The sequence below is a fragment of the Boeremia exigua genome, assembly GCF_020726555.1.
Source record: "Boeremia exigua strain MPI-SDFR-AT-0100 chromosome Unknown C7974scaffold_15, whole genome shotgun sequence".
Taxonomy (NCBI): Eukaryota; Fungi; Ascomycota; class Dothideomycetes; order Pleosporales; family Didymellaceae; genus Boeremia; species Boeremia exigua.
The window spans coordinates 209253-233738 of record NW_025763532.1 but is presented as its reverse complement, the minus strand read 5'-3'; the positions used below and the strand labels follow the sequence as shown (position 1 = coordinate 233738).

General features: G+C 58.1%; 10 protein-coding genes across 10 annotated transcripts; 6 read left to right on the top strand and 4 right to left on the bottom strand.

Annotated features, from left to right (window-relative positions):
* The first annotated feature begins 42 nt into the window (after positions 1-42).
* Positions 43-1318, top strand: C7974DRAFT_466816 (uncharacterized protein). The gene is made up of 3 exons (XM_046146345.1): positions 43-648; positions 698-897; positions 969-1318. The coding sequence occupies exons 1-3, from the start codon at positions 375-377 to the stop codon at positions 1311-1313; spliced, it is 819 nt and encodes a 272-aa protein (XP_045991299.1). The 5' UTR covers positions 43-374; the 3' UTR covers positions 1314-1318.
* A 1763-nt stretch (positions 1319-3081) lies between these two features.
* On the bottom strand, positions 3082-4907 carry C7974DRAFT_77805 (hemolysin-III related-domain-containing protein). The gene is made up of 2 exons (XM_046147260.1): positions 4588-4907; positions 3082-4540 (listed from the first exon to the last, which is right to left on the bottom strand). The coding sequence occupies exons 1-2, from the start codon at positions 4759-4761 to the stop codon at positions 3206-3208; spliced, it is 1509 nt and encodes a 502-aa protein (XP_045991298.1). The 5' UTR covers positions 4762-4907; the 3' UTR covers positions 3082-3205.
* A 1346-nt stretch (positions 4908-6253) lies between these two features.
* C7974DRAFT_77775 (uncharacterized protein) lies at positions 6254-9289 on the top strand. Its single transcript, XM_046147259.1, has 3 exons — positions 6254-6660; positions 6833-7086; positions 7228-9289. The coding sequence occupies exons 1-3, from the start codon at positions 6463-6465 to the stop codon at positions 8972-8974; spliced, it is 2199 nt and encodes a 732-aa protein (XP_045991297.1). The 5' UTR covers positions 6254-6462; the 3' UTR covers positions 8975-9289.
* On the bottom strand, positions 9045-10036 carry C7974DRAFT_405541 (rRNA-processing protein-like protein FCF1). The gene is made up of 3 exons (XM_046143056.1): positions 9794-10036; positions 9724-9742; positions 9045-9669 (listed from the first exon to the last, which is right to left on the bottom strand). Exons 1-3 carry the CDS (start codon positions 9843-9845, stop codon positions 9150-9152), a joined length of 591 nt encoding a protein of 196 aa, XP_045991296.1. The 5' UTR covers positions 9846-10036; the 3' UTR covers positions 9045-9149.
* On the top strand, positions 10023-11711 carry C7974DRAFT_405539 (uncharacterized protein). Its single transcript, XM_046143055.1, has one exon. It carries the CDS (start codon positions 10468-10470, stop codon positions 11671-11673), a length of 1206 nt encoding a protein of 401 aa, XP_045991295.1. The 5' UTR covers positions 10023-10467; the 3' UTR covers positions 11674-11711.
* Positions 11712-16135: 4424 nt separating this feature from the next.
* C7974DRAFT_405537 (uncharacterized protein) lies at positions 16136-16635 on the top strand. The gene has a single exon (XM_046143054.1). It carries the CDS (start codon positions 16179-16181, stop codon positions 16434-16436), a length of 258 nt encoding a protein of 85 aa, XP_045991294.1. The 5' UTR covers positions 16136-16178; the 3' UTR covers positions 16437-16635.
* Positions 16636-16975: 340 nt separating this feature from the next.
* Positions 16976-18110, top strand: C7974DRAFT_289949 (uncharacterized protein; the record flags this gene model as incomplete). The annotated part of the gene is made up of 4 exons (XM_046137639.1): positions 16976-17090; positions 17137-17153; positions 17199-17309; positions 17370-18110. Coding segments are annotated over 4 exons (984 nt in total), but the record flags the coding sequence as incomplete, so codon positions are not given.
* A 2876-nt stretch (positions 18111-20986) lies between these two features.
* Positions 20987-21487, top strand: C7974DRAFT_418374 (uncharacterized protein; the record flags this gene model as incomplete). Its single annotated transcript, XM_046144154.1, has 1 exon — positions 20987-21487. The coding sequence occupies one exon, from the start codon at positions 20987-20989 to the stop codon at positions 21485-21487; it is 501 nt and encodes a 166-aa protein (XP_045991292.1).
* A 150-nt stretch (positions 21488-21637) lies between these two features.
* C7974DRAFT_77701 (dnaJ chaperone-like protein) lies at positions 21638-22707 on the bottom strand. The gene is made up of 2 exons (XM_046147257.1): positions 22548-22707; positions 21638-22497 (listed from the first exon to the last, which is right to left on the bottom strand). The coding sequence occupies exons 1-2, from the start codon at positions 22549-22551 to the stop codon at positions 21788-21790; spliced, it is 714 nt and encodes a 237-aa protein (XP_045991291.1). The 5' UTR covers positions 22552-22707; the 3' UTR covers positions 21638-21787.
* C7974DRAFT_77720 (uncharacterized protein) lies at positions 22646-24452 on the bottom strand. Its single transcript, XM_046147258.1, has 3 exons — positions 24148-24452; positions 23152-24065; positions 22646-23106 (listed from the first exon to the last, which is right to left on the bottom strand). Exons 1-3 carry the CDS (start codon positions 24218-24220, stop codon positions 22873-22875), a joined length of 1221 nt encoding a protein of 406 aa, XP_045991290.1. The 5' UTR covers positions 24221-24452; the 3' UTR covers positions 22646-22872.
* Positions 24453-24486: the final 34 nt, after the last annotated feature.

Here is a 24486-nt window from a genome sequence, read left to right as displayed (position 1 = left end):
ATTCGTTAGAACCATCTGATAACCTCCTCAATACCGGGGCCTGCAGGTTTTGCTGCCACCAGGTGCGCCATTGGACATGGCGATAGTTCTGGACGTAGGCTTTCGCCTGAGAAAGTGGGTCTCCAACGGGCGGCAGCGTGTGATTCGAAGAGCGCAGGACAACTCAATACTCAGAGCACTTGGCGACGCAACACAAGACGGGAGCCGGTTGGAACACGAGTTTATCATGCCTTATCTGATCCTTGGGCCGGTACACATGACTGGAACGCAAAGAGCGAACACCGAGTACAAGACGCTGCCGAATTCATATAGCAGATACCCCTCAGGCCCTCCAATTTGCTCCTCGTTGGACTTTGACGCACAACATCACCAACATGCGGGCAGCTCTCTTGTCATTCGTCGCCGCTCTGGCTGTGTTGAGCAATGCACAAACACATGGTGAAGGCGAAGAGGGATCTAGCATGGGTCCAGTAGCCTTCCTCTGGCCACCGGACCGAATCTGGGACGCTGAGCACGACAACACCTCACCATGTGGAAGTTCAGCTGGACCATCCAACCGCACCATATACCCACTGTCGCAAGGTGCTGTTGCGTTGAGCATCGCCGATGATGCATGGCATGTTGCCTTCCGACTGGCGATTTCGGACAGTAAGTTCACTCTTCCATCATGACCAGCATAACTTACAAACCCATCCAGACCCAACCACTCAGGCAGACTTCGATGATCAGGTTGTAAACAATATCTCGGATATCGACCCGGGTCACCAGTGCTACTCCATCGACCGCCTCGAAGGCATCGCAGCCGGCACCAACGCCACCATTCAGCTCGAATACTGGGCGGAATACGAGGGCGAGAACAACGGCAACAACCAGTCATTCTTCGCTTGCGCCGACATCGTAAGTCTCTCGCAGTCCTGTTCCATACTCACCCGTATCACCGTCACGTGTGCCTACTAACCCCTACCCAGACCTTCGTCGAAACAATAAACTTCTCCATCAAAGTCCCCTGCTTCAACGTCACGTCTGACGACTTCAACGCGCCCACCCCCAGTGCCTCTGGCAGCACTCCTTCCAACACGGGTCTCTCGTCTTCGCAATCCGACACGCCCTCGTCGTCCGGCAGCGGCGGCGGTCTGTCCACGGGCGCAAAGGCAGGTATCGCCGTGGGCGCTGTCATCGGCGGTCTCCTGGTTCTGGGCGCGATCGGCTTTTTCTTTTGGCGCCGTGGTAAGAACACGGGGCTCAAGAATAAGGATGCGTATGAGCTGCGCGCAAAGAGTTTGGGAACGCCGACGGGGTCCGTGCAAGCGTAGGGTAGATGATCGAGGGGGGGGGGGGGGGCTCTGAGTGTACGCACGCAGTGGGAGGGGAGGTCATGGAATGATGGCATGATGGGAATGAGGAGGGCTGGAAAACGGGGGTTAATTTCTTAATGGTCACGACGTTACGATAGTTGACAATGCTTGTGTTGTCTTTGCACGCTGGAATGATGATACCCTTCTTCAAATCCTGATTTAACTCATGATCATGGGATATCCCTTTTGCATGCCATGAGTAAGCGGATGGTTTTTCCCTTCCAACGATATGCTGGGAGTGAAACGGTGGCTGGGAAGTCAGGATGCAGCACTCATTTGCTCGCCAGCCACCGGGTGGGCGGCACCGCATTTTGCCATCCAGGGGTGATACTCACCTTCTGCATACGGTCTATCAGAGATATCTCGGGGTTGGCCAGTGAGCACTTTGTCCATCTGCTTCAGGGTTATCATCAACGTGTCCAAAGTTCAGGAAGATACTTTTTGAAATCTCACCTTAGATGGGTTGGTTTCTTTCAATAGGAATGTCTCCCTGTTCGGATCCTATTGAAACCAAATTGCCGGACGCGTAAGGCGGTTGGAGGAAAAGGAGTCTCGCTCTAATTTCTCACAACACGCCTCCCGGCAGTCGCCGTCTGAGCATTTACGCCCCTAGTTGTCGGGCTAAGGTCACTGCACCTATGGATGGGACGCTACTTACCTCAGATAGAAATAAGGGCATGTGAATAGAAATTAGTCACTGCAGCAGATGTATTCAACTAGCTACGTGAGACGAAGGCCAGGCGACCACTGCTGTTTTCTTCAGTTAATATCTGCAAATGGGGTATTGAAGCTTGAACTTTTCATCCACATGCTCGATGAATTAGAAGTAGGTTGCATACTCATGAACAGACCCTGTTAATAGTCACGCTCAATGCGCCCCAGACGTGTGACAGAGTGGGGTATTTCTCTCTCATTGTACGGCAATTTAAGCGTACATAGTCTCTCGTGTGTCACTGCACTGTAGATCGTGCGTACTAGCCTAGACATTAAACACTACAAAGATGTTTGCGCATAGTTTCGAGAAGCGTTCACATCTCCAGACGACTCGTGGTGGTCACCTACCTTTGCGTGTCGTGAGAGCAGCGCGAACTGGAAGGCCACCCCAGACACCAATCGCCGATCGTGTTGGACGATATCCTAGCGTTCTGTGTCCTTTTGGACCAACGCACAGCGCCGAGCTCGTGCGTACCAACACCGGTCCAGCCGCCCATGCGCAAAAGAGCTCTCGCAAGATTCGTAGAGGTTCCAACGACCACCTTGGATGTTTCGAGCGTGCAACCATCCATCTTCCCCGAGATAGCAGACGAGGCATTGAGAAAGGGCTGCTGATTTATTAGGGCCTGGTTTGTCGTAGGTCAATCCGATTCCCTGGTTGGATATCATGGCATGCATGTGGTCGCAAGTGAAATCGGTAGCAGTCGAGATGTCATTGCGAGTAGATGACAATAGTCGTCTACAAATGCGACTTCGGCTGTGACAACGGTGAGACGATGAGCGGAGGGGGTGGCGACAAGGCTGGCGTGCATGGGTCAATAGGTGGATGTGCCTTGTCCTGTTGGACTGGATCAAAAGTGCTATAGTGAGGGATACGTCTGGGGTCATTCGTGACTAGGGGTGACGTTACATCTTGACCATGTTAAATCGAACGTGGATGGAAAAATACAAGACTTCATAGTAATGAGAGTATATTGACAACATGTGGGAAAAATCGCTCGTCAAATGCCCCAAGCATATACGCAAATCTAAATCTCCAAGGACTTCTAACCAGCATCTCTATATGCATCCGCTCCAAATGCTTCGCTAAATGCAGCAAACCAACCACAAACGTGACTCAAAGAAAGTATAGAACTCTAATAAACCGAGCAGCCAACCTGCGCTCTCGTCAACGCAGACGTAAACATGGCCTGCATAGCCTTGTAATGGAAGAAGATGCCGCCCAGCACAGCCATGTGCCAGATGTTGTGGCTGCAGCCGATGTAATCAAAGACGCCCGGGCACCAGCGCTCGGGGCACTTGCTGGCGTACAAGACGGCGCCGGTGATGTACACAAGCAGGCTCTTGGTGATGGGTGCGTAGAAGTACAGCGCCCACTGGGGCCCGCGGGTCCAGGAGAGCTGGAAGAAGGGGATGAAGCCGGTCAGCGCGAGCGTGCAGTAGAAGGCGACGCGCAGCCAGGCCATGTCGGCGCGGTTGAAGCGGGGCTGCCAGGGGAGGATGACGCCGCCGACACCGAGGCCGGCGGTGAGGACCATGTAGGACCAGCGCGAGATGGGCTCGCAGTAGAAGGCGGCGTACTCGGTGGTGAGAATGGAGGCAGCCACTAGGAGCGAGATGCCGGTGTAGTCAACGCAGGCGAAGCGCTCGAGCAGGGTCTGCTCGGAGATACTGCTCATGGTGTGCCAGATGGTGGAGCAGGCCAGACACTTGCATGCGGCGAAGAAGAAGACGCCGGCAATGAAGATGTCGGCTTTGCTTGACTGGCTCCAATTGACGCTGGACGGGTAGAAGTAGAAAGCCAGTGCAAGAACCATGATGAAGCCCAGAAGGTGAGACCAAATATTAACGAGCTCGTTGTGGAAGCCGAACACAGAGCGAACGCAGGCCCACTTGCCCTCTGAGAAGCGATACCCCTTGATGATGTGGGGATTGATCTTCCAGGGCTCCGGCAGGTCGTTGTAGCGGATCAGGCCGTGTTCCTTTGCACGAGCTAACGCACGTTGTACACTTTGCTCAATCGTAACCTCGACAGTCTCGCGGGCGCGACGAGCCTTGTCAAGACCGCTGTCGACCACGCCCTTGGCAGCTTCGATACCTTCGTCCATCCTCCTTCGCCCACTCTCGTACATGTCGTGAGCGTATGATCCAATCGTGGCGTCCTTCAAGGCGTATGCGCGGGTCTCAAACTCGGTCAGATACGAGTCCATGAGCTGTATGCCTTCCATGACCTTCTCGCCCAGCGTCTCTTGCGACTCCAGCGCTTCTTTGTATCGCTCCTCGAGAGTCTCCACGAAGACGGATGCTTGGCGGCGTCCGGCTTCGAGAGCGCCGTCGGAAATTTTCGAGCATGCTTCGCGCACGGTAAGGAGGGTTGTGTATGTGTATTCGACGCCTGCGTCGTATTTGAGGTGGCCATAGTCTTCAAGAAAGTCCAGTCTGCAATTGAGGTCGGCAAGGAAGTGGCGCAGCTGTGAAGAGTCAGTCAAAGCGAGGGTATTCGTGCAAATATTCCTACCATCAAGTGGAAGTTCTCGGCTTCCTGGACGCAGGGCCTGGTGTGCCACGAGTGGCGTCGGTGGTGCTGGTCCTGGAAAGTGCCGTAGGCCGGACGGCGCAAGCGCTGGACGGGCTCCTCTTGCGAAGTCATGACGGCGGTGCTTACGCCTGTGGAGGACAAAGAGCGCGGCATGGTGGGCAGTGGATTGATATACGGCGCGCGGGGCGTTGAGAGGCGAGACTGAGGGGCCAATCGAAAACGGTTCCAGATCAGGAAGGTCTGCGGACTGTGTGCGTGACGATACGTCTGGCTGACCTTTGCATGTGCGCGCAAAGAGGCTTTCTGGCTGGAGGGTTTGCTCTCAAGGAGGGAGTCGACAATTGTGCGCTAAGGAGTGGTGGACGAATGGGCGATGCGGAGTGCGCAGCGTGAACGGCGAGCCGAAAGCGGAGTGGATAGCAGCTATCGCGCGGGATTACGAGATTATGTATGGAAGGACGACCGAGGGCAACGGTGCTGTAGGCGCAGGACGTCAATTGAGGTCTGCCGGAAAGTGGGAGGGAGGAAGCGACGGCGTTTTAGGCGTGTTGGCGCTCGTCATTCCAATTTCTTCGTCCGAGGCTCGATACAATAGGGCTCGGTGCTTTCCGGCCCTGCATATTGCGAACACCGAACATGAGTTCACGCTTGGCCAGTTAGCTGCCAGATTGTTACAGATAAGAAGCCGCATTTTAACCGTGTCTACACAATTTTTATTGAGACTACTGTACTACACTGCTTCATCATGGCCCTGAGGCACATGTCCAGGGCTCAAAGGCACATGGCAATATCGTGGGTAGGACGGCTCGCGCTGCTTGGCACTTTCGCACTTTCTGCATTCGACCTGGTGCCCTTGTCCTCTTTGAGCACCCTGCGGTTCGCCAGCGCATTGTTTGCTTTGATCTGAATGTGTAGCAGCAAGTGACTATTGGTTGTAATTGCTATCTCGCACTTCATCCAGCTCCGTCCGTGTTTCGAGGTTGAGCTCGTCTCAGTGCCCCTCTTCCAATTTCAGGGTCGGAAAGTCGGCCTAACGGAGTGGCTGGTTCGCTTCGTAACACAGATGACGGACTTCACTGCGTCATCTTGACCTGACTTACCTTACTGCTGATTGTAGAAGGCATAGTCCTATATCGGAAATGCTGCGAGCCTCCAACTGGCCAACACCGCGCGGCATGAAACAAACAACAGCCTCGCTCCGCGTCATCGCTGCTGTGCCTTCCTACAACCTTACTTTGACCGTGTAACACGCACACTATCTGCGCCTAACCTTTGGCTGCATTCGCACTTCGTCATCGTCGGTCCTGCGTCTGCAATGCCGCATCTTGAGGGTTTCAGCTGGAGCCTTGAACATCACGATTCGCAGATGCTACTGAGACAGTCATCGAACATTCTCTCACCGGATACTTTGTACAGGATCCCTTGTCGAAGCTGAACTTCTGGCAAATACCATAAGCAGAGCCTCACCCCTCTTGCGTAGCCAATCGTGCCGCACCCTCGGCGTCATGTGAACCACACCTTAGCGCAGTTTGTTCCATGTCATAGTCAAGGTTGTAGCACAGACAGGCAGAATCACAGGTACAGTTGCTAGAAAGCGCCACAAGGCTCGCCGAGCATGCAGTTCGCTCTCCATTCTTTCAGTGTTCTTCCGCCCACCTGCGTTGCCTCCCGACCATGACCCAATCATCGACGCCCTGATCGCCGCTTCTGACTCCCGGTCAGCGATGCCCTGCATACCTAAGGTGCCATGACCTCAGAATACGAGGATCGTAACTTCACAACCATTCAGCAATTTTGACATCTCCACATAACACCCCAGAGCGTGAAGTTTGGATGTCTCGATACTGACGAAACATGGCAGCACTCGCTGCGATCCTACCAGTCGTCTCCCGCAGTTCATGTCTTGCGCTAGAGTTGTACCAACTTGCCGCCTCGTCTCCAGAAGAGGCGCAGGATCTCTTGAAGATTGCGAAGGCGATCAACAGTTTTGCTTCGATCTTGAAGCAGGTCGGGACCATCATAAAGGAAGATGACCGACTGCCTTCGTATGAGGTATGCCATTTCTACTGCCACCTCATCTCTTCAGTTTGTCTGCTACCTTTTGTCAAAGAATTGTTGTCAGCTTTGCCTCTACAAACTCGACAAAAGTGCTAGGTGGCAAGGAAATAGCTATCGAACGCACTTCGCGCTCGCATACTAAGCACATCGAACTGACTAGATTTAGGCCCTCGATGTACTCGAAGACGTCACAGTGCAGTCGCAGACTGTTCTGAAAGAAATCGAGATTACAACTGAGCTTCGCAGACATGAGCACACCGAAGAAAGAGATGAAGCGCAAAACTCTAAAAACGTCTCGCGAAATGGTTCAGCCAATGTGACGAGGCTGGCCTACTCTGCCGCCCATCTTGAAAGCTTACGGTTGACCTTGGCTGTCCTGCTACAGACTCTTTACGCTGCGCAGAGCATCATGTGGTCAAAGTAAGTACATGCGCTCCATATCTTAGTGTTTCGATCAGATCACGCATGTTCGAGTTGTGCGGCAAGACGTATTTCCAGTGGATGAACCATCTATCATCAAACTTAGTCAAGCCTGATGCCTTGTACTAACTATTATTGTAGGCTAGGGCCCACAGTACCGCCAAAGCAAGCCGCGAAGGCAGTGTTAAACGAAAGAATCCAGCTGCAGGCACTCATCATCGAGCAGCAGATGTCAATACTGGCGGCAGTGGTGCTTTACGAACAGATGCCTCGTCAGGACGCTCGGTTTCTAATGGAGTCAGACAGCTCGCAGAGCCTCGTTACATCGGGCCGCGAGAACGAATTACCCAGCCCAAGCCACCTCCATTCGTATCTGGACACGTATCTAGGGAGCCTTGATACGTCCGGTTCTACAGAGGCAGGATGGCTTCCAACTGTATGCAGCGTCGCTACCTCACGGACTGAGCACCTGTTGGAGAAATGGACCACTCTGCCAGGCTTCGATGAACGCCTCCGTGATGCAGAGCGAAAGGCGCGTTCGAAGAAGCACGAGGATCAGCAAGCAACTGTTGAATCAGACAGCGACGAAGAAACGAGACAAAGATACAAGCCTAATGGCGCCGGTCCAGCTTCACCACTGATACAACGATCTGGTAGCATACAGCCTCTGTTTACGGATACAGCCACACTGCCCATACCCATGCCCCGTTCCAGACACGGATCGACTCCAGCAACACCAGCAGCCTCCCCGAGAAATTCCCGTACGATATCTGAACTCCCAGCCTCACCTCGCTCAAGCATAGGAAACCTACCCGTAGAAGCAGCCGCCGCAGTCGAAGCCAAAGAAGAAGATAAAGACCTCGAACTCGAAATCCCATGGTCCCTCCGCACTCGAGAGTACGAGTGGCGCTACATCGACAACACCCTCATTGGCTCCAACACCGACCACCCCCCCTCCACCGCCTACACTCGCCCCGACCAATCCTGGATCGAAGTAGCCGCAAGCTGGGTGTGCAACGAAGCCATCGCGCAAGCCGGCTACAAAGCCACCCCCATCCAGAAAGACCGCAAGGACGGCCGCCGCACTCGCTCAGACACGTTCTTCTGTATCACGCCGGCCCTGCACTTCGACGCCGTCAAGCGCCTCGTCGAGCGCACCGTCGCTATCTACCGCCAGAACGCGCCGCCCCCGCGCGCACGCCGCTCTTCGTTCGAGCGCCCGCCCAAGCCGGACCGCGACCGCACGCCCACAGCGTCGAGACCCCACTTGCCCCCCGAGCGCACGCAGAGCACGACATCCTACCCGCCGCACCCGCCGCTGGACCGCTCTGTCTCGCTCCCCGGCCCCGCGCCGCCGCCCTACCCGCCCAGCGTCGCCTCGCTGCCCCCGTCGCGCCCGATGCCCATGCAGATGCCGATCCCCATGCCGATCCCCATGCCCGGCGCACCGCCCGCGTCCGCCACATACGCGCCGCAGCAGCAGTATCCCGCCCCGCTGCCGAACGCGCCGTACGCCTACCCCGCGCCGCCGCACCTGCAGCCCTTCCCGCTGGGCCCGCACTCGCCGCAGCGACAGGGGTTCGTTGCACCGCGGCCGTGGGAGCCGATGGCGAGGGGCGACGCGGGGCGGTATGATGCACGGTATGATGCGAGGTATGATTCGCGGTATGATGCGCGGTACGATTCGGACTCGGAGGGGTCTGGGAGTGGGGGGCGGAGGCGGAGGGACAGGGAGAGGGAGAGGGGGCGGAGGGGGTACGAGAAGGATGGGAGGGGGTATGAGAGGAAGGAGAAGAAGGAGAGGAAGCACGGGAAGAGTGCGGCGGTGGGGACGCTGATGGGAATTGGCGGGCTGACGGCGTTGTTGGATGGGCTTGGGGGGCTTTGAGGTGTGAAAGGAGGATGGGGTGGTTAGCAAGATGAAGTGCTGTGAACACAGAGCAGCTAGACGCACGACTTGTGATATGCATGAATTCGCCGCGCAATTTTGTCTTTTGATCCCATTCCGACTCGCCGCGAGCCGTGCCCAACCCAAACGCCGCGCTATGCAAGAACCACGCTCCTCACCGGCTGTCCGCCACATCCGGCAACCGCTCGATAACGTACTTCCCCTTGGCCACACTCACAATCGGCACACCGGGAATCTTCCTTATCCGCCTCTTCAAGTCGCGATCATTCGTCGCCACGAGATACACCCTATGCTTCATAACCCGCTCCACAATGCAATCATCCGCATACGTGCCCTTGTGGTCACACTTCAAGCGCTCCCACCGCTCGTCCCGCGCAATCCTGAGCGCAATCCGGTACTTGGGCCCCAGCTTCTCGAGCTCGGCCATGACGCACGTGGTGATGATGGGCGTGGCCTTGGCGTACAGCAGATCCATCAGCGCCTTGTCGAGCTCGAGCTTCGCGTGCACCGTGTGCGACAGGAAGTTGGTGTCGACGAGGACCGAGTACGGCGGGCCCAGGGCGGTGTTGGCTTGGAAGAAGAGCGCGGACGAGGCTTGCGGGATTTCGCGCTTGGCGACTTCGGCGGCGGCTTTCTTTTTGGCTTCGAGGTCGCCGTCGGTTTGGTTTTTCTTGCTAAGGGGGTGTTAGGAGGGGGTGGGGTGGGAGTTCGTGGGTGGTGAGGCGTACAGGCGTCCGTCTTTCTGGCCTGTGATGGAATGTTAGCGTCGTGGATGGTGTAATGGACTGGGCGACGCACCAATAACCCTCTTCATCTGCGCAAACTTGCGCGTCTTCTTCTGGACACCCATGGCTGCGACGGTGGAGGTGCGGCGCGTGGATGTGTGATGATACTTTTTGGTGGAGCACAGTTGCCAAGACTTCGAACTCGAAAATCGAGCGCGGTCGCTGCTGCCGCGGATTCGGCGCTAGCGCGTAGTGGGTCCCAGGAATAGTAACAGCGCACTGCATGCAGGGACGAGTGACAGCGCGAGGGTTCACGATGGAAAAAAGCTGCACGACCAGGCGCAGCTCGTGCAGTCGCAGGGCCGCACCACGCCGCACTGCTGCAGCCGTTGTCCATTTTCTGCCGCGCATCGTATTCTTCGCTATTGGACGTTCGTGACGGTTCGTCACCGCCGCTCGCTCGCGCCCCCATTCCGATCGCTAGCCCGTGCCAGCACCAAGCGAACTGGGCGCTCGATCCTCACTCGGCCGCGCCCCTGCAGCCCCGTTCTCTCCGCTACACTCCAGCAAACAGGGTCTCTCCGCCTTTCACTGTGCTGCCGCTCGTTCACCAGCCATTCCACAGCGACACAAGTGACGCCTGAACTGCTCTCCAGCCCGACCGCCGCGACTCGGCACGCCGTCCCCTGAGCGGCCCCTCGATCCTCGATCCCACATCTCAGGCACCAACCACACGCCGTACCCACAATGCGTCCGTCAGTCGCCCTGGTGGGCCTGCTGCTCGCGGCAGCACCTGCCGTTCTGGCGCAGGACGACAACAACCTGCCGCAGCTGTCGACCATCCAGCAGCCCGACGGCGAGGGCACCACTGCCGCCTCATCTGCCGCACCATCCACAGACCGGCCGTCGTCCTCAGCACCGCCGTCTTCGGCAGAGGCCACATCAGCACCGCCGTCGAGCGCCGCGCAAACGAGCGCTGCAACGTCGGGAACTGTCGCTGCCACCGCTGACAACAGCGGCACATTTCCTACCGTCACACCTACCGCCACTCAAAACACACAAGGCATTGTCCAACTCTCGGGCTTGCCCACGCTCGCCGGTGTGGGTGTGCCTGTCCAGCAGGTGCCAGACACAGCCAATGCACTGTTCATGCAGAAGTCGGATCTGCCGGACGGGACCGTTTTCATCTGCGTTGGCGCTATCCTGGGCTTCCTCGGTGCTTGTGTGCTGCTATGGCGCGGTCTCGTTGCGTGGTCGCTGCACCGATCCGTCAAGCGCGCGGCTCTGGCGCAGAACCTGGCTGATATGAAGGCCATGTCGTCGGTGCCTGGCAAGAAGCGCGGCATGTACACCCATGTCGGTGGCAACTCCAACATGTCTCTTGACCACCTGGCTGCGGCGCCCACTGGGCATTCGCGGCCTCAGAAACCATTTGCCCAAGGTCCAGGCGGAACTCCTCCCAGGTCCTCGTTGTTCTTCTCTCCCACTGCAGGCGGCGCAGGCGGCCTCGCCCAGCCGGGCACCCGCTCGTCGAACTACCTGCCCGCCGGCTACTACGCCGCCGGCACCGCAGCGCCCGCTGGTGGCTCTCCAATGGGCCACGTCGGCGGTCAAGGCCACCTGTCGACCAACTCGCTGGCACTACCCGGAAACCGCTTTAGTCGAGCGTCCGGAAACTCGCCGCCGCTGTCGCCCTCGCTTCCCCCGTCGCGCGGCTACGACCGCGCCCCCGCCTCTCGCGACGGCTACTCCAACTACAACCGCGCCAGCGTCGCCACCCTCAGCACCCCCGGCAACACCCGCAGCGGCGTCTACGCCCACGACGCCAGCGTTAGCAACCTATCCCTCAACGTCCCCGGCGGCACTACCGAGCCCGGCGGCCGCGCCCCCTCCGCCTACCTCGAGGATCTGTTCGAGACCCACGGCGCGTCCCACTCGCAGGAGAGGTTCTAGGCGCATCTCGAGCCGCCCGTGGTGCGCCGCCCGTCGCGCCTCGCTGCCGGCGCCGCGCTGCTGCGTCGCGTGTCGCGCGAGCGCGTGTGGGATGTCGAGCTCGCGCTCGAGCGCTCGCGGGAGGCCGTCCTGTGGCGGACGAGGGACGCGCGCGCCGCGCTCGGGGTCTGAGTCCGAGAGTTGCGCTGCCTGTGCGGCCTGTGCTGCTTTGTACCCCTGCTCTCCACCCCCCCGCTTGGTCTTTTTGTTGGGCGCGTGTGTGCTACCCTGCGAAACCTGCGAAACTGGGAGCCGTGCCATCCCAACACCACCCCAAACGCGTGGAACTGTAAATACGGGGAGAGTAAGATGGGGTGATCGGACGCGACGCAGCGGGCCTTTTGGGCTTTTGGTTTGCCTTTCTAGGGGTTTTTGTTTCTTGTGCATGATACCTTGCGCTGTGCGGTGCTTTTATTGTTTGTAATGAAATTGGCGAGTATAGTGGTGGGTCGGGTAGTGGAGAGGAGAGAAGTGGTGAAGTGTAGAGTGGTACCTAATTGGAATTGAGATTATGAGTATGAGTTTGAGATTGAGATTGAGTTTGAGTGTGATTGGAGATGTGACTGAGGATGTAGATGTGACTGCGAATGGAAGACTGAAAGCACGGTTGAAGTTACCATCAAGATGCATATCAACTTGAGACGGAGGCATATTACGACTAACACGAATTCTAAGTTGGAGATCAAGATGGTGATAATGCATGTAAGATGTAAGATGGGTCTGACGCGGATAAGCTACACACAACACATGCACAGATAAGATCCAGGTACATGGGTACACAACATGCGGATGGCCTGGGGACCCGACGTGCTTCTGTTGTGTGGTACACACTCACTCACACAGACGCCCACACACATATAGGTATACACACACATATATGTATATATATGTATATATATATGTACGACACAACACCCTTTCCTCCGCCGCGAGACACGATATTCTACGGTGCGGTATAGATAGCCTAGCACGTCGCTTGATAAGTTGATAGTGTGTGGTGGTGTTTGCATCTGCATGTAGTCTATAAGACTGTGTGTAGTGTAGGTGGTTCCGTCTGCATATCTGTCTCCGGCTTCGCTGTCTATAGGGAAGTACGTTTACACCAGGACCAGCGCAGCACTACGACGATGTGTTGGTGATCTCGTTCGCACACGCCATATGTACGGTTGTTTTCATGGCAGTCTTGTACGGCAATGTGTAGCGTGCAAGAGTGACTAGCGTCTTTGCGTACCTCCAGGGCCACCCTTACGCACTGCAATTTCTAGCGTGCAAGAGCAGCCTCATCTCGCTACCTACTTCGCCTAGTTGTGGCGGCTGCTAGTGAGCGTTGACATTTGGAGGTGCCTAGTGCACTGCAATCCTTAGCGTGCAACAGCGCTTTGGCATCAGCGCTTGCCGGAAAGAGGGTCGTTGATTTTTGTACCCAGTGTACCGGCACAGTGCCCTGCAATCTCTAGCGTGTGAGAGCGAGTAAACCAGTAGGGTCAACACGGCTTTGCACAGTACACACACCAAGGCTGAACGCTCCTCTGGCGTTCAGGCAGCCGTGAGGTGGGGGGACAACATGGCTGTGCACACAGCAAGGCTGGATAGGTATGTGCAGTGTCTGTGAAATATGTACTTCAAGCACTGCAGTCTCTGGGTGCAAGAGCAGCGTGTCTACGGTCCCTGCTGCTCTGGCTGCTTGTGGCGTCTGTAGCGTACGCAGCGACAGTCATGGCTTTTGCACTGCTATCTCTAGCATGCAAGAGCATCTTGCTATTCAGTTGCGGCGTCCGCGGGATCCAGGGTGGCTGCTAGAGAGAGGTATAGAAGCTGAGTCTGCATTGCAATCTGTATAAGGAGTGGGCAAGAGAGTGTCCCCGTATAGATCCCCTTATTTGCACTGCAATCTCTAGCGTACAAGAGCCTCTCTAGCGTCTTTTGCACACATACCCTTACCCGTCGTGCACTGCAATTTCTAGCGTGCGAGAACAAGCCCAGACTAACGTAAGTACTCCAATTGTCTGGCACAAAATCTCTTGCACTGCAATCTCTAGCGTGCGAGAGCCTACTCTTCAGCCTCAGGCACCCCCTTCTGCATTTCAATATCTCATGGGTCCCGCATACTTACAATTCTAATACACTGCAGAAACCGCGATTCTGAGAGTGCCATGCGGGAGAGTACATAATACTTATCTCCACGAACCAACGACCTCAAAGACTGCGGCTTGAGATCAGACCACTGATAGGTATTCTGTAGCGAGTGTCGTGACTTTGAATCATCATTTCAGTGTTTGCTGTAAGCAAATAGTCCCGTACAGAGATACTAGGCTGGGGCTGTCGTCTTATACTGCCATGCGGCTCTGCGAGCGCAAGCACTGCAATCTCTAGATTATAACAGCCGTGTAGCGCAGTGTAGTGCGGTATTAACACTGCAGCGTCGTCGCTTCTGCAGTGTACACATTCAAACAGTGCATCTGTACCTCCCTTCATCTCACGTGATAGCGTGTGGTGATGTTTGTGGCCTCAACATGGTATACTGTATGGCTGTCTCCTTCTCCATCACTATCTCCACTATGTATCTTGATAAGTTGATACTGCACGTCTCACCACGCCGCGGACCCAGAGGTTGCTGCTCGTGCCTCGCGAGTGCTTACTACGTACACCACGGCATTACTACACTGCCACCCCATCCCAGCACCCCGGACTATGATGCACCTCAGTACCAACGTACACGATCAAATTAAGGCAAGGCACTGGTGAAAGTGCTATTGGCGACCAATCACATTGGATGCAAATATGCTGTAGTTGCGTTCCGGCGTCGATCCAGTAGCACCTTGCACTGCAATCTGTAGCTCACAGCAGCCTGTTCCACCTCTTTGCTTAATTGTAGCGTCTGCAGGATACAGAGTGCAGCGGCAAGGATCCTTGCTCGCTGATTGCTACCAGGGTGCCCGGAGCACTGCAATCTCTAGCTTGCGAGAGCGAGCCCAGACTAATGTAAGTAAGCTCTGGTTGGCTGGGTCTAACAGGGGTATCTGGAATGATATACGTGCAAGAGCGAGCGCGGGGACACCAATTCACAGGATGGCTGAACGCCCACAGGTATCTAGGTAACGATGGCGATTATAGTCTTCACAGGGTGTTACCATGAGCACTGCAGTCTCCAGCGCGCGAGAGCCGCTCTGTCGCATAGCAGCGTCCTTGGTCGTGTTGTTGAAGAATCCTACAGACACCTCACCGGGTGCACTGCAATCTCTAGCGCGCAGGAGCCGCTCTCGCGCTGCACGTAAGCCTCCGAGCCCTTCGCATAACTCACCGAGTGCACTGCAATTTCTAGCGTACAGCACCCTCTGTCGCGTTCATGATAGACTTGTAATGGAATCCTTGAGCAGAACGTTCATGCTCTGATTTGGTCTTGCTCGGGCACGACTACTACGTTGCTGCTTGCCCTGCTCTTGCGTAGAAATAGAAAGGCGTTGTACGAGTGTTAAACACTTCAGAAAGAGCTCTGGGTGCGTAGACGGAATGTCTCTGAACGAGGGGACCGGGAGGCTACCTTGGTAGGTTCGATCTGGTAGGATTGTAAGGATGCCCCGCTGCACTGTAGTCTAGCGCACAAGAGCAAGTATGTCCACAGCAGCCTGGGTTTGCACTTTATGATGGGGACTATTCGCAGAGCCGCATTTGTACGAGGCTAGCGCCGTCCTTGCACTGCAATCTCTAGCGTGCAAGAGCGAGTACATTAACAACAGCCTTGCTTTTCAGGAGAGTTAATTGACTGAATGATAGCTTACGGGAGTCTTGTGAAAGTTTGGACAATTTGGAATAGCTACTGTACGCTGTTCTCCTAGAGCTCCTGACAGCGGAATGACGCAGCATGCATTAGCCTGCCATCGACCCTTCGTGTACGGCTAGGTAGGCTGACCCGTGTGGGAAGCACTCAAGGCTGAAGCTGCACTGCAATCTCTAGCGCGCAGGAGCGTCTCCAGCACCTGCCAGATATACGCCCACACGAGCAGTCCAGCAGTGACAACCCCTCACTACACCACACCACACCACATCTCCCAACCACCACACCCATTCAAACGTCAAACACGTAAACGTCGAATATGTAAGCACACGCCAAACTCCACGCGCACCAGCACCCCCCCCGCCCCCAGAAGGAACGAGAGAGGAAACCCCAAGCGCCGAGCCAAATAAAGACGCGCCCGCAGTCCTTCTAGAACGCAAATATGACAACCGCCGCGGTGAGCATACCCGACGGGGCCGTTGATTAATCGTTCGTGTATGATTGTGTGCGGGACTGCGAGGGGGCCGGGCAGGCGTGAGGTTTTGATGGCGCGCCAAGCGGGCGGGCCGGGGGTTTCGCCGGGCGCGAGACAAGTCGAAATTTCATCTGGACGGATGTTGAGATCACGACAACGACAGCGACAGACAACGACAGACAGCGGTGTTGCAGCGACGGTGGCAGGCCGCGAGAGATGATTTGGATGTTGTCTCTCTGCGGGCGTGTAGCTTCTGCTGCTGCGCTGCTGCTGCTGCTGCGCTGCTGCTGTTGTTGTGTTTGTGCGTTCGTCACAACGTTTTATACCCACGATTGCCTGCTCTCTGGATCTTCGCCCGATGGCCAGAGAGCAACATTCCTTCTAGTGGGAGAGGAAAATAGGTTTTTAGCAGGACCGTGTCTACTCCACCCTACGCATTGCCGTCTCTTTAGATGTGTAGGACTATTTATATGACAAACATCTCTTGTGATGTGTGTGCTTTACTTTGGTGCTCACTGCTTGGGCGTTGCTCACTCCTGGGTGAGGTGAGGCTGGTGAGGCTGCGGTCAGCCACAACGTTGAATCCGCAGTGCCACGCATCACGACGTTGGGAACGGGCCCTGATGTGGCTCGGCATTGGGCAGAAGGCGAGCCCAATGTGGTTGCCAGAGCAGCGCGGGCTTCACCTGTGGTCAGCCATGCAGTCCAGGGGCGCAGGGCTGTTCTGGGTGAGGGTCGACGGACGCTAGAACCGTGTTGGAGCGGCGCCATGTGTTCTGCGGAACGGCGTGCATTACTCGCAGTCGCGTGCGAACTAAGCAGCTCTCGACGTCCCCTTTCTCTCGCCGGGTCGCGGTGGGATTGTGCCTGCGTGCAGAGCAACCTCGCAGCCAGTGCCGTGCTACGTGTCCGCAGTCCAGTCCTCGAGCCACGCCCGAGCCCCCGCCGCACGCACGTTCTACACCTCCGGGCACCTCTCCGCTGCATCCTTGTGTGACGCTCCGCGCAACGACATGGCTTCCGCGCTGAACAAACGCCAGCAGGCGCGCAACGAGCGGACGCTGCAGGAGCTGATCAAGACGGTGCCGGGGAACGGGACTTGCGCCGACTGCGGCGCGAAGAACCCAGGTAAGCTCTAGGGAGTGTGTGCTGCGGCAGTGACTGACACGGGCAGGATGGGCGAGCTGGAGCGTATGTGTGCCGGCGTGCGCGGAGAGACTGAGCTGACAAGCGTAGCTGGGCATCTTCCTGTGCATGCGCTGCGCGGCGCTGCACCGCAAGCTGGGGACGCACATCAGCAAGGTCAAGTCGCTGAGCATGGACAAGTGGGACAATGCGCAGGTCGATGTAAGAGCATGAGCATGAGAGCGCCGCCCGCCGAGACAGCGCTGACGCACACGGCCGCAGAACATGAAGCGCATCGGCAACGCCGAGTCGAACAAGACGTACAACCCGCGCAGCACCAAGGCGCACATCCCCATCGACGTGGACGAGGTCGACGGCGCCATGGAGCGCTACATCCGCCAGAAGTACGAGCAGCGCGTCTTCATGGGCGCCTCGCAGCCCGGCACGCGCCACAACACGGGCAGCACCAGCTCAGAGGACCGCCCGCCGCCGCTGCCGCCCAAGCCCACCGGCCGCTTCGGCTTCGGGCTGCGCAAGACGTCGACGTCCAAGTCGCCGCCCGCGTCGCCGGGGCTGGGCTTCGACGCGTACCAGGCCTCGCCGCCGCGCGTCAACAAGCCGTCGCGCGTCTTCGGCTCCAACATCCACACGTCCGGCGACGGGCTCGACTCGAAGCTGGCCACCCTGCGCGACATGGGCTTCCCGGACGACAAGCGCAACTCGACGGTGCTGAAGGGGCTGAACGGCAATCTGGACCGCACCGTCGAGGCCCTGATCCGCCTGGGTGAGCAGAACACCGGACGCTCCGGGCGCACGACGCCCACGCCGCCCGCGAAGAACGGCACGAACGGCTTGTCGTTTGATAACCCGAGCGCGTCGGCCGCGTCGACGAACCCCTTCGATGCGCTGGATGCGGCCCCGCTGGCTCAACAGCAGCAGCAGCAGCAGCAGCAGCAGCAGCAGCAGGGGCAGTTTGGGTACGGACAGCAGCAGGCGAGCTCTTACAACCCGTTTCTGGCTCAGGGACAGGGCCAGGGCCAGGGGCAGTATCAGGGCCAGCAGCAGCAGCCACAGCCACAGCAACAACAACAGCAGAGTTATGGCCAGTCATACAATCCCTTTGGACAGCCACAGCAGCAGCCACAAAATCAACAACAGCAGCAGCAACAACATCAGCAGCATCAACAGAGTCTAGAGAACTCGTTCCAGGGCATGCAGCTGTCGCAACAACAGCCCCAATACCAGCAGCCTCCGCAGCCCGCGCAACCCCTATTCCCCAACCGGACAGGCGGACTCGCGCAGCCCAACCCGCCCTTTGCGCAAACGAACCCCTTCCAGCAGTCATTCACACCCCCACCAATGCCCCAGATACCCGAGCAATACGGCTCATTCTACCCCCCGCAACCACAGTACCAGTCCATGTCCCAGCCGGCGAGCCCAGGGAACCCCTTCCTGAAGTCGTCAAAGAGCCAGATCTTCACCCCCTCTTCAGGCTCCAACCCATTCGGCTCGAGCCTGAGCCAACCGCCGCAGCAATTCCAGCAGCAGCAGCAGCAGCAGCAACAACCCACACAACCACAACCCTTCAACCCCTGGACCACCCAGCAACCCACCCAAACCCCCACCGCCCAAGCCCCCAACCCCTTCTCCACCATCTCCCAACCCTACCAGCAATCCCAACCCGCCCCCAACCCCTGGCAGTACACGAATCAACCCGCCCACCAGCCGTCCTACCCGCAGACCAACCAACCCAATGGTCTCCAGAACCCGCCCTTTGATAAGTACGCCGCGTTCGCGCAGTTCGCGCACCAGCCCGCGCCCCAGCGCTCATCCACGATGCCGAATCTGCTCGCGCAGACGGGGGGCGGGGCGCAGGCGCCGGGCGCGGGTGTGGGCGTGAAGGCTGCAGGGAGTGCGGAGACGAGTTTCTCGGGGCATGCGAATCCGTTTTTGAGTCAGGCGCCGCAGACTCTTGGGCAGACGGGCGGGGCGCAGAGTGTACCCCAGCAGCAGCAGCAGCAGCAGCAGCAGCAGCAGCAGCAGCAGCAGCAGGAGCAGGGAGCAGGGATCCAGCAGCCGCCCGCCCACGCAATGGGGACCCGGCATGTCAGCAACGAGAGCGTGGATTTCGCGGGCCTGATGGGCGGGCGGCAGAGTCCGGACGCGTTTGGGAGTCTGAGTTCAAGGTTTGCGCGGTGAGGTGGTTGTTCTTTCTCCGAGAGAGGGATGGGATGGGATGGGATGGGATGGGATCGGATTGGAAGGCCCCGGGGACTTGGAGGGCTGGAGGGTTCAAGATGCATGGCATGGCATGGTATAGCATGGCTTGGTATGGTATGGCGTGGAAGTAGTGCTTCTGGTGTGCATGCTTTGGGGGCGTTACGCGGCAGGGCGGTTTTAAAGTGGACGTAGCGTAGCAGCGCTGTAATGCATTTATTTTCTTGGTTCACGTGTAGTGCCGTCTGTGTATACGGGGTGCTGCTAACAGATATTCGGATGAGCATGCTGATTGATTTCACGTCAGATGGAGTGCGTCTGAGATCATTGGGCGGCTGGCTGCAGGGTGCTTCTACTGCATGGTCTTACCATAGAGAACTCAGAGTTTCTTGATACCTTTATCGTTAGAATATCTGAGGATTTGGAGGGTTTGATTGGAAGTGTTTGGTTGGAAAAGAGAAGGACCTGCTGCGTAGGAAGCGTACTTCGAAGAGCTCTAAGGCTGTGAGGTGTCGAGTAGAGATCAGCCAACTCTCACTTGCCATTGCTCAACAATACAACATGGCCAAGTATATTTACTTACACTGAAGCATAGTGCATGTTACATTCTATCCAATGGCAAGACTACATATCAGCTAGCCGTCGTGCTCCTGCGGTAGCTCCCGCATTCGAGCAAGTCTGCTTGGTGTTCTAACCAGCAATACCTCAATGCGGAGCTTCTGCACCCTCCCGCTCACATCGTGAGTGTGTCATCTGCTCGCCACGTCGCAGTGGGCCTCACCACCCGTGCATCCTGAAACGAAGCGCGGTGGGTTCCTGCATAGATGCCCGGATCGGATCGGCGCCGCACTGAAGCTGCACAACACCTCCGCCGTTCGGCGCAACCACAGCTCGCCTCAAAACAGCGGTGTGAACTAGCCCGTCCGCGGCGATCCTCAGCTCCCTAGCTCCACGCGTTCGCGCATCTCTTCATCCCCCACTGCCCGAGCTCCCATCACCACAGCCTCAGCATCGCAGCATCAACATCAGCATCAACATTGCAGCAGAGCAGCAGCCCGCACCCAACCCTTCCCAGGCACACAGGTGTGGACCCGTTGAGGCCAGCACATACAGTAGCGCACCGCCCGCAGCAACAGGGAAAACACAGCTGCAGCCCCCCCAAGCCCGGGCCCCGCTTTCGCGTCGGACGACCTTCTGGACTCGCAGATCGAGGCGCGCAGTTGACTCACCGTCGCGCTGTGCACGAATTGCGCGCGACCTGCTCCACGGCGGCCCAGGACGCGCTCGGGAAACGCTTAGGCTTTAGGTGGTAGGGCATTTGCGTAGAGGGTGCGCGCGGATTCTGCGTGAGGCGTGACGAGGGAGAGCTCCACTCACACCCGCGAGATTCGGGAAGGGGGCGCAAGGTCCACTTGTGGGTGAAGTTGAGGGTGTGTGAGGTCTCACGCCACGAGAAGAGAAGGGGTATAAGAAGAGGGCTGCTGCGGTCTCGGTGCCGGAGAGCAGGGAACAGGCATTGAGCGCGCGCGCGGCGATTGGATCGCAAAGACCAGCATTGCACCACGACACCCGTCGAAGCGCATCACAAACACACACAACAACATACTCACCAACTTCACACCACCCACTTCCGAACAGCAAACATCAACACCACACACACAACCCCCACAACACCCGCAACAATGCCCTGGAACCCCTTCTCCACCTCCCCCACCCGCTCCTCCTACTCCACCTCCTCGCGCCGCGCCCGCAGCACCGCCTCCTCGCACCGCGCCCCGACATCGCGCTACACCCGCAGCCCGCGCACCGGCTACCTGCAGTCCTTGTACCGCAAGCTGCGCGCGCTGTGGCGCGACCTAGTCGCGTACGCGCGCCGGCACCCGTACAAAGTGTTTTTCGCGGTTGTTATGCCGCTCGTTAGTGGGGGCGTGTTGACGAAGGTGGCGCGGGGGATGGGGGTGGAGTTGCCGGATCTCGGTGGAGGGGCGAGGGGCGGTGGGGCGAGTTATTCGGGGGGTTATGGAGGAGGCGGGAGCCAGGGGGGGTATTATGGGAGTCAGGGGTATGGACCGCCGCCGAGTAGGGGCGGGGAGGGCGTGTTTGGCGGGCTGGATGTGCAGAGTGTGGCCGGGGGGATTGGGAGTTTGGCGAGTTTGGCGCAGATGGCGAGCAAGTTCATGTGAGGGGTTGATGGTGGGGAATGGACAAGGGAAGGGGAGGGTGGGAGACTGGAAGGGTAGGATGGTGGATGGTGGACTGGATGGCGGACGGTGGACGGGAAGTTGGCTGGCTTGATGCAGATTGGTATACTCGTTTCGTTCCGTTCGTTTACTTAAGATATCCCCGGCGTTCTGGCGCTGAAATCACTCACTCAAACCCACACCCGCTTATCTTTCCCTCAAACGCCAAACTCCAGCCCCCCAGTCCTCAACCCCTCAGCTCTCAACCCCTCCACACCCCATCAGCCCCCCTCAACCCATCCCCTACCCACTCACAGCCCCACTCAACACCTTCGCCGCAAGACTACTCAACAACCTCGCCTTATCCGCCTGCGGCATCTCCTGAAACACCGCATACACACTCATCCCCTTGGCATCCCTGACACTCCCCAACCGATTCCCCGCCACCGCCCCCGCAACCATGCCCCCAAAGTTCGCGACGATGAAGCCCATCGCGCCGCCGCTGAGGCCGCCGATCACGCTCCAGAACTTGCCGGTTGGCGCGGAGCCGTCGGCCATGCCTTCGTCGCGCAGCATTTCTTCGAAGACGGAGCCGAATTGCTCGGAGGCGGGGGCGTGGGCGTGCGGGTCGTCTGCGGTGGAGGAGGAGGGTTGCGAGCCGCCGAAGCCGAACGCGGACCACGGGAAGGATCCAAACCCGCCGCCGCTGCCGGTGTTGCTTGCGCCCGGCCGCGGCACCTCCTCCTCGTCCTCCCACGCGCCCGCGCCGCCCCACCCTCCTCCTCCCCCATTAAACGCCCGCGCGGCATCATACTCCCTCCTCCGCCCCGCATCCGACAGCGTATAATACGCGTCATTCACGGCCTGGAACCTCTTCGTGCGCGCGGCGCGCTCGGGCGAGTCCGCGGGTACCCGGTCCGGGTGGTGTTTCAGCGCGGCTTTCTTGTAGGCGTCGCGGATTTGCTGGGGGGTGGCGGTGGGGGGGATGGAGAGGGTGTGGTAGTAGTCTTCTGCTGGGGGGGGGGTTAGTGGCGTGGTATTGGGAGGAGGGAGGGGGGCGTACTCATTGTGGGCGGTGGTGTGGGTGTAAGTGTGTAGGTTGACTTGACGGGGCGTTGTTGGTGGTGGGGGTTGTGCGGTGAGAGAGTGAGGTGCAGGCAAAGGCAAGGTGGTGTTGGGGTTGCGATGACGTAGGGCTGAACGCGGGTTGGGGTTCAGCCACTGTGGCTTTATTTCACATGCGAGATTAACAATGGATGGCGTGTCGTTCAGAACCACGCGTTGCTTTTTATCGTATCCTACACACTTCCAAAGAAGCCACTATTTCGCCACGTTTCCCATATTTCGCACAACTCGCATATGTTCATACTCGCCCTGCACTGCCCAGCCTACCTGGCACGGCTCTGAGCCTTGGCCTTGCGCTTTCTTGTCTCGCCGTTGATGTTCTGTGCGGTCGCGGACTGGAGCGCGGCCTCATCCTCAGGGAGGTTGGACGTCTCCAGCAGGGGCTCGTCGATGAGCTCCTTCTTGCCGAGCACGCGGCCCGCAGACTGGTTGTAGATGAACTTGGGCAGCTTGAACAGCATGGTGTCGTAGATGGTCGGCGCAGGCTCCTCATCGGGCTGTCATAGTTAGCGGATGCTGCGAAGGTGAGTGTCGTCACTTACGTCGAGCAGGAACTCGCCCTTGGTGCCGTCCTCGGTCTCCTCCTCAAGGAACACGTTGCCAACAGAGTCGACGATCAGGACCTTGCCGTTCTCGGCGACAATGCGCTTCTTGGCGCCCTGGGGGCCGGAGATCAACTCCACCTCCTTGGGCGTGCTGATGCCAGCAGCGCGGGCCTTCTTGGCGATCGCGGGCTTCTTGTCCTTCTTGCGCTGGTCCTTCTCCCAGGCACGCGCCTCACGGCGGTTGCGGGGGACAAACTCGGGCTCCTTCTCCTCGCTGTCCTCCTCGTCGTTGTCGAATTGCTGGGAGTTGATAGGGGGGTTGGCAGGAGCGTCGACGCCAGGGATACCGGGAATGGCAGTCTCGTCACCCCATGCGGTCTTGCGCGCGTGACGGATGTAGCGGTCGACAAAGTCCTTGCGGCGCTTCCAGCTCATGTGCAGAGCGAACCAGTGCATGCCACCGCCCATGACGATCAGGACGCCGACCAGGACAGAGCCGAGGCCGGGGCGAAAGCGGTCGTAGTAGTAGCCGGAGCCCTTCCAGGCAGGGAAGCCGTTCTTCAGGAAGTGGTCGTAGCGCTGGCGCTCGGGGCCCTTGAGGATGTTTGCCACGACAGACAGCTTCTGGTAGCGTGCGGTGACCTTCTTCATGTGGGCGTCGATCTCCTTCTTCGAGGGCCCCTTGCTGGCTTTGGCGCCAGGCGCCTTCGCCTTTTGGGCATTCTTCTTCGAGTAGTTGGCGATGAAGACCTTGCGGGCCTTGTCGGGGTGCAGCTCGCGGCCCTTGTTGCGGTAGGCCTTGGTCAGTTCGTCCTGGTTCACGCCGGGCTTGACGCCCAGCATGTCGTAGAAGGTGACATTGGCGCCCTCCGACTTCATGACTTCGTCGCGCAGACGGAAGATTTCATGGTCTGGTCTGACGTTAGCAGCTGCAATGACGGTAGGAGTCTGGCGCAGAGCACCAATTGGGCATGAAGTGAACAGCTTACGTACCCTCTTTCGACCAGGCAGCAGCAAAAGCCGCGAAAATGCCCAGCAGCAGGGCCAACACGGCAGTGGATCTCATGGCTGGTGGTGGTGGTTCAGCGAGTTCAAGCCAGATCGCGAATTCAAGCAACGGAAAGTGATGTGGCTTGTGCGCCAGTAGCGCCGCGAACTGCTGGAGATCTGGGCAGGGACAGGGACATCGTCAGGGGCGTCGGGGACATCGTCGGGGACATCGTCAGGGCGGGTGCAGGCGTGCGAGTATGAGAGCATAGCTGAGCCATGTAGACAGGCTGCCCTCTTCTGAATTCGCCAGCATCGTCGGCTTCACGTGTCTTGCTGTGTAGG

Excerpts from the sequence above, each read along its gene's own strand:
- C7974DRAFT_405539 (XM_046143055.1), top strand. The coding sequence starts at position 10,468 with ATGCGTCCGTCAGTCGCCCTGGTGGGCCTGCTGCTCGCGGCAGCACCT.
- C7974DRAFT_77775 (XM_046147259.1), top strand. The coding sequence starts at position 6,463 with ATGGCAGCACTCGCTGCGATCCTACCAGTCGTCTCCCGCAGTTCATGT. Across the intron at positions 6,661-6,832 it reads ACCGACTGCCTTCGTATGAG|GCCCTCGATGTACTCGAAGA; the intron begins GTATGCCATTTC and ends GACTAGATTTAG. Across the intron at positions 7,087-7,227 it reads CAGAGCATCATGTGGTCAAA|GCTAGGGCCCACAGTACCGC; the intron begins GTAAGTACATGC and ends CTATTATTGTAG.
- C7974DRAFT_77805 (XM_046147260.1), bottom strand. The coding sequence starts at position 4,761 with ATGCCGCGCTCTTTGTCCTCCACAGGCGTAAGCACCGCCGTCATGACT. Across the intron at positions 4,541-4,587 it reads CCGAGAACTTCCACTTGATG|CTGCGCCACTTCCTTGCCGA; the intron begins GTAGGAATATTT and ends GACTCTTCACAG.
- C7974DRAFT_405541 (XM_046143056.1), bottom strand. The coding sequence starts at position 9,845 with ATGGGTGTCCAGAAGAAGACGCGCAAGTTTGCGCAGATGAAGAGGGTT.
- C7974DRAFT_466816 (XM_046146345.1), top strand. The coding sequence starts at position 375 with ATGCGGGCAGCTCTCTTGTCATTCGTCGCCGCTCTGGCTGTGTTGAGC. Across the intron at positions 649-697 it reads CCGACTGGCGATTTCGGACA|ACCCAACCACTCAGGCAGAC; the intron begins GTAAGTTCACTC and ends AAACCCATCCAG. Across the intron at positions 898-968 it reads TCTTCGCTTGCGCCGACATC|ACCTTCGTCGAAACAATAAA; the intron begins GTAAGTCTCTCG and ends ACCCCTACCCAG.
- C7974DRAFT_405537 (XM_046143054.1), top strand. The coding sequence starts at position 16,179 with ATGATTTGGATGTTGTCTCTCTGCGGGCGTGTAGCTTCTGCTGCTGCG.
- C7974DRAFT_77720 (XM_046147258.1), bottom strand. The coding sequence starts at position 24,220 with ATGAGATCCACTGCCGTGTTGGCCCTGCTGCTGGGCATTTTCGCGGCT. Across the intron at positions 24,066-24,147 it reads TGCTGCCTGGTCGAAAGAGG|ACCATGAAATCTTCCGTCTG; the intron begins GTACGTAAGCTG and ends ACGTCAGACCAG. Across the intron at positions 23,107-23,151 it reads AGGGCGAGTTCCTGCTCGAC|CCCGATGAGGAGCCTGCGCC; the intron begins GTAAGTGACGAC and ends TAACTATGACAG.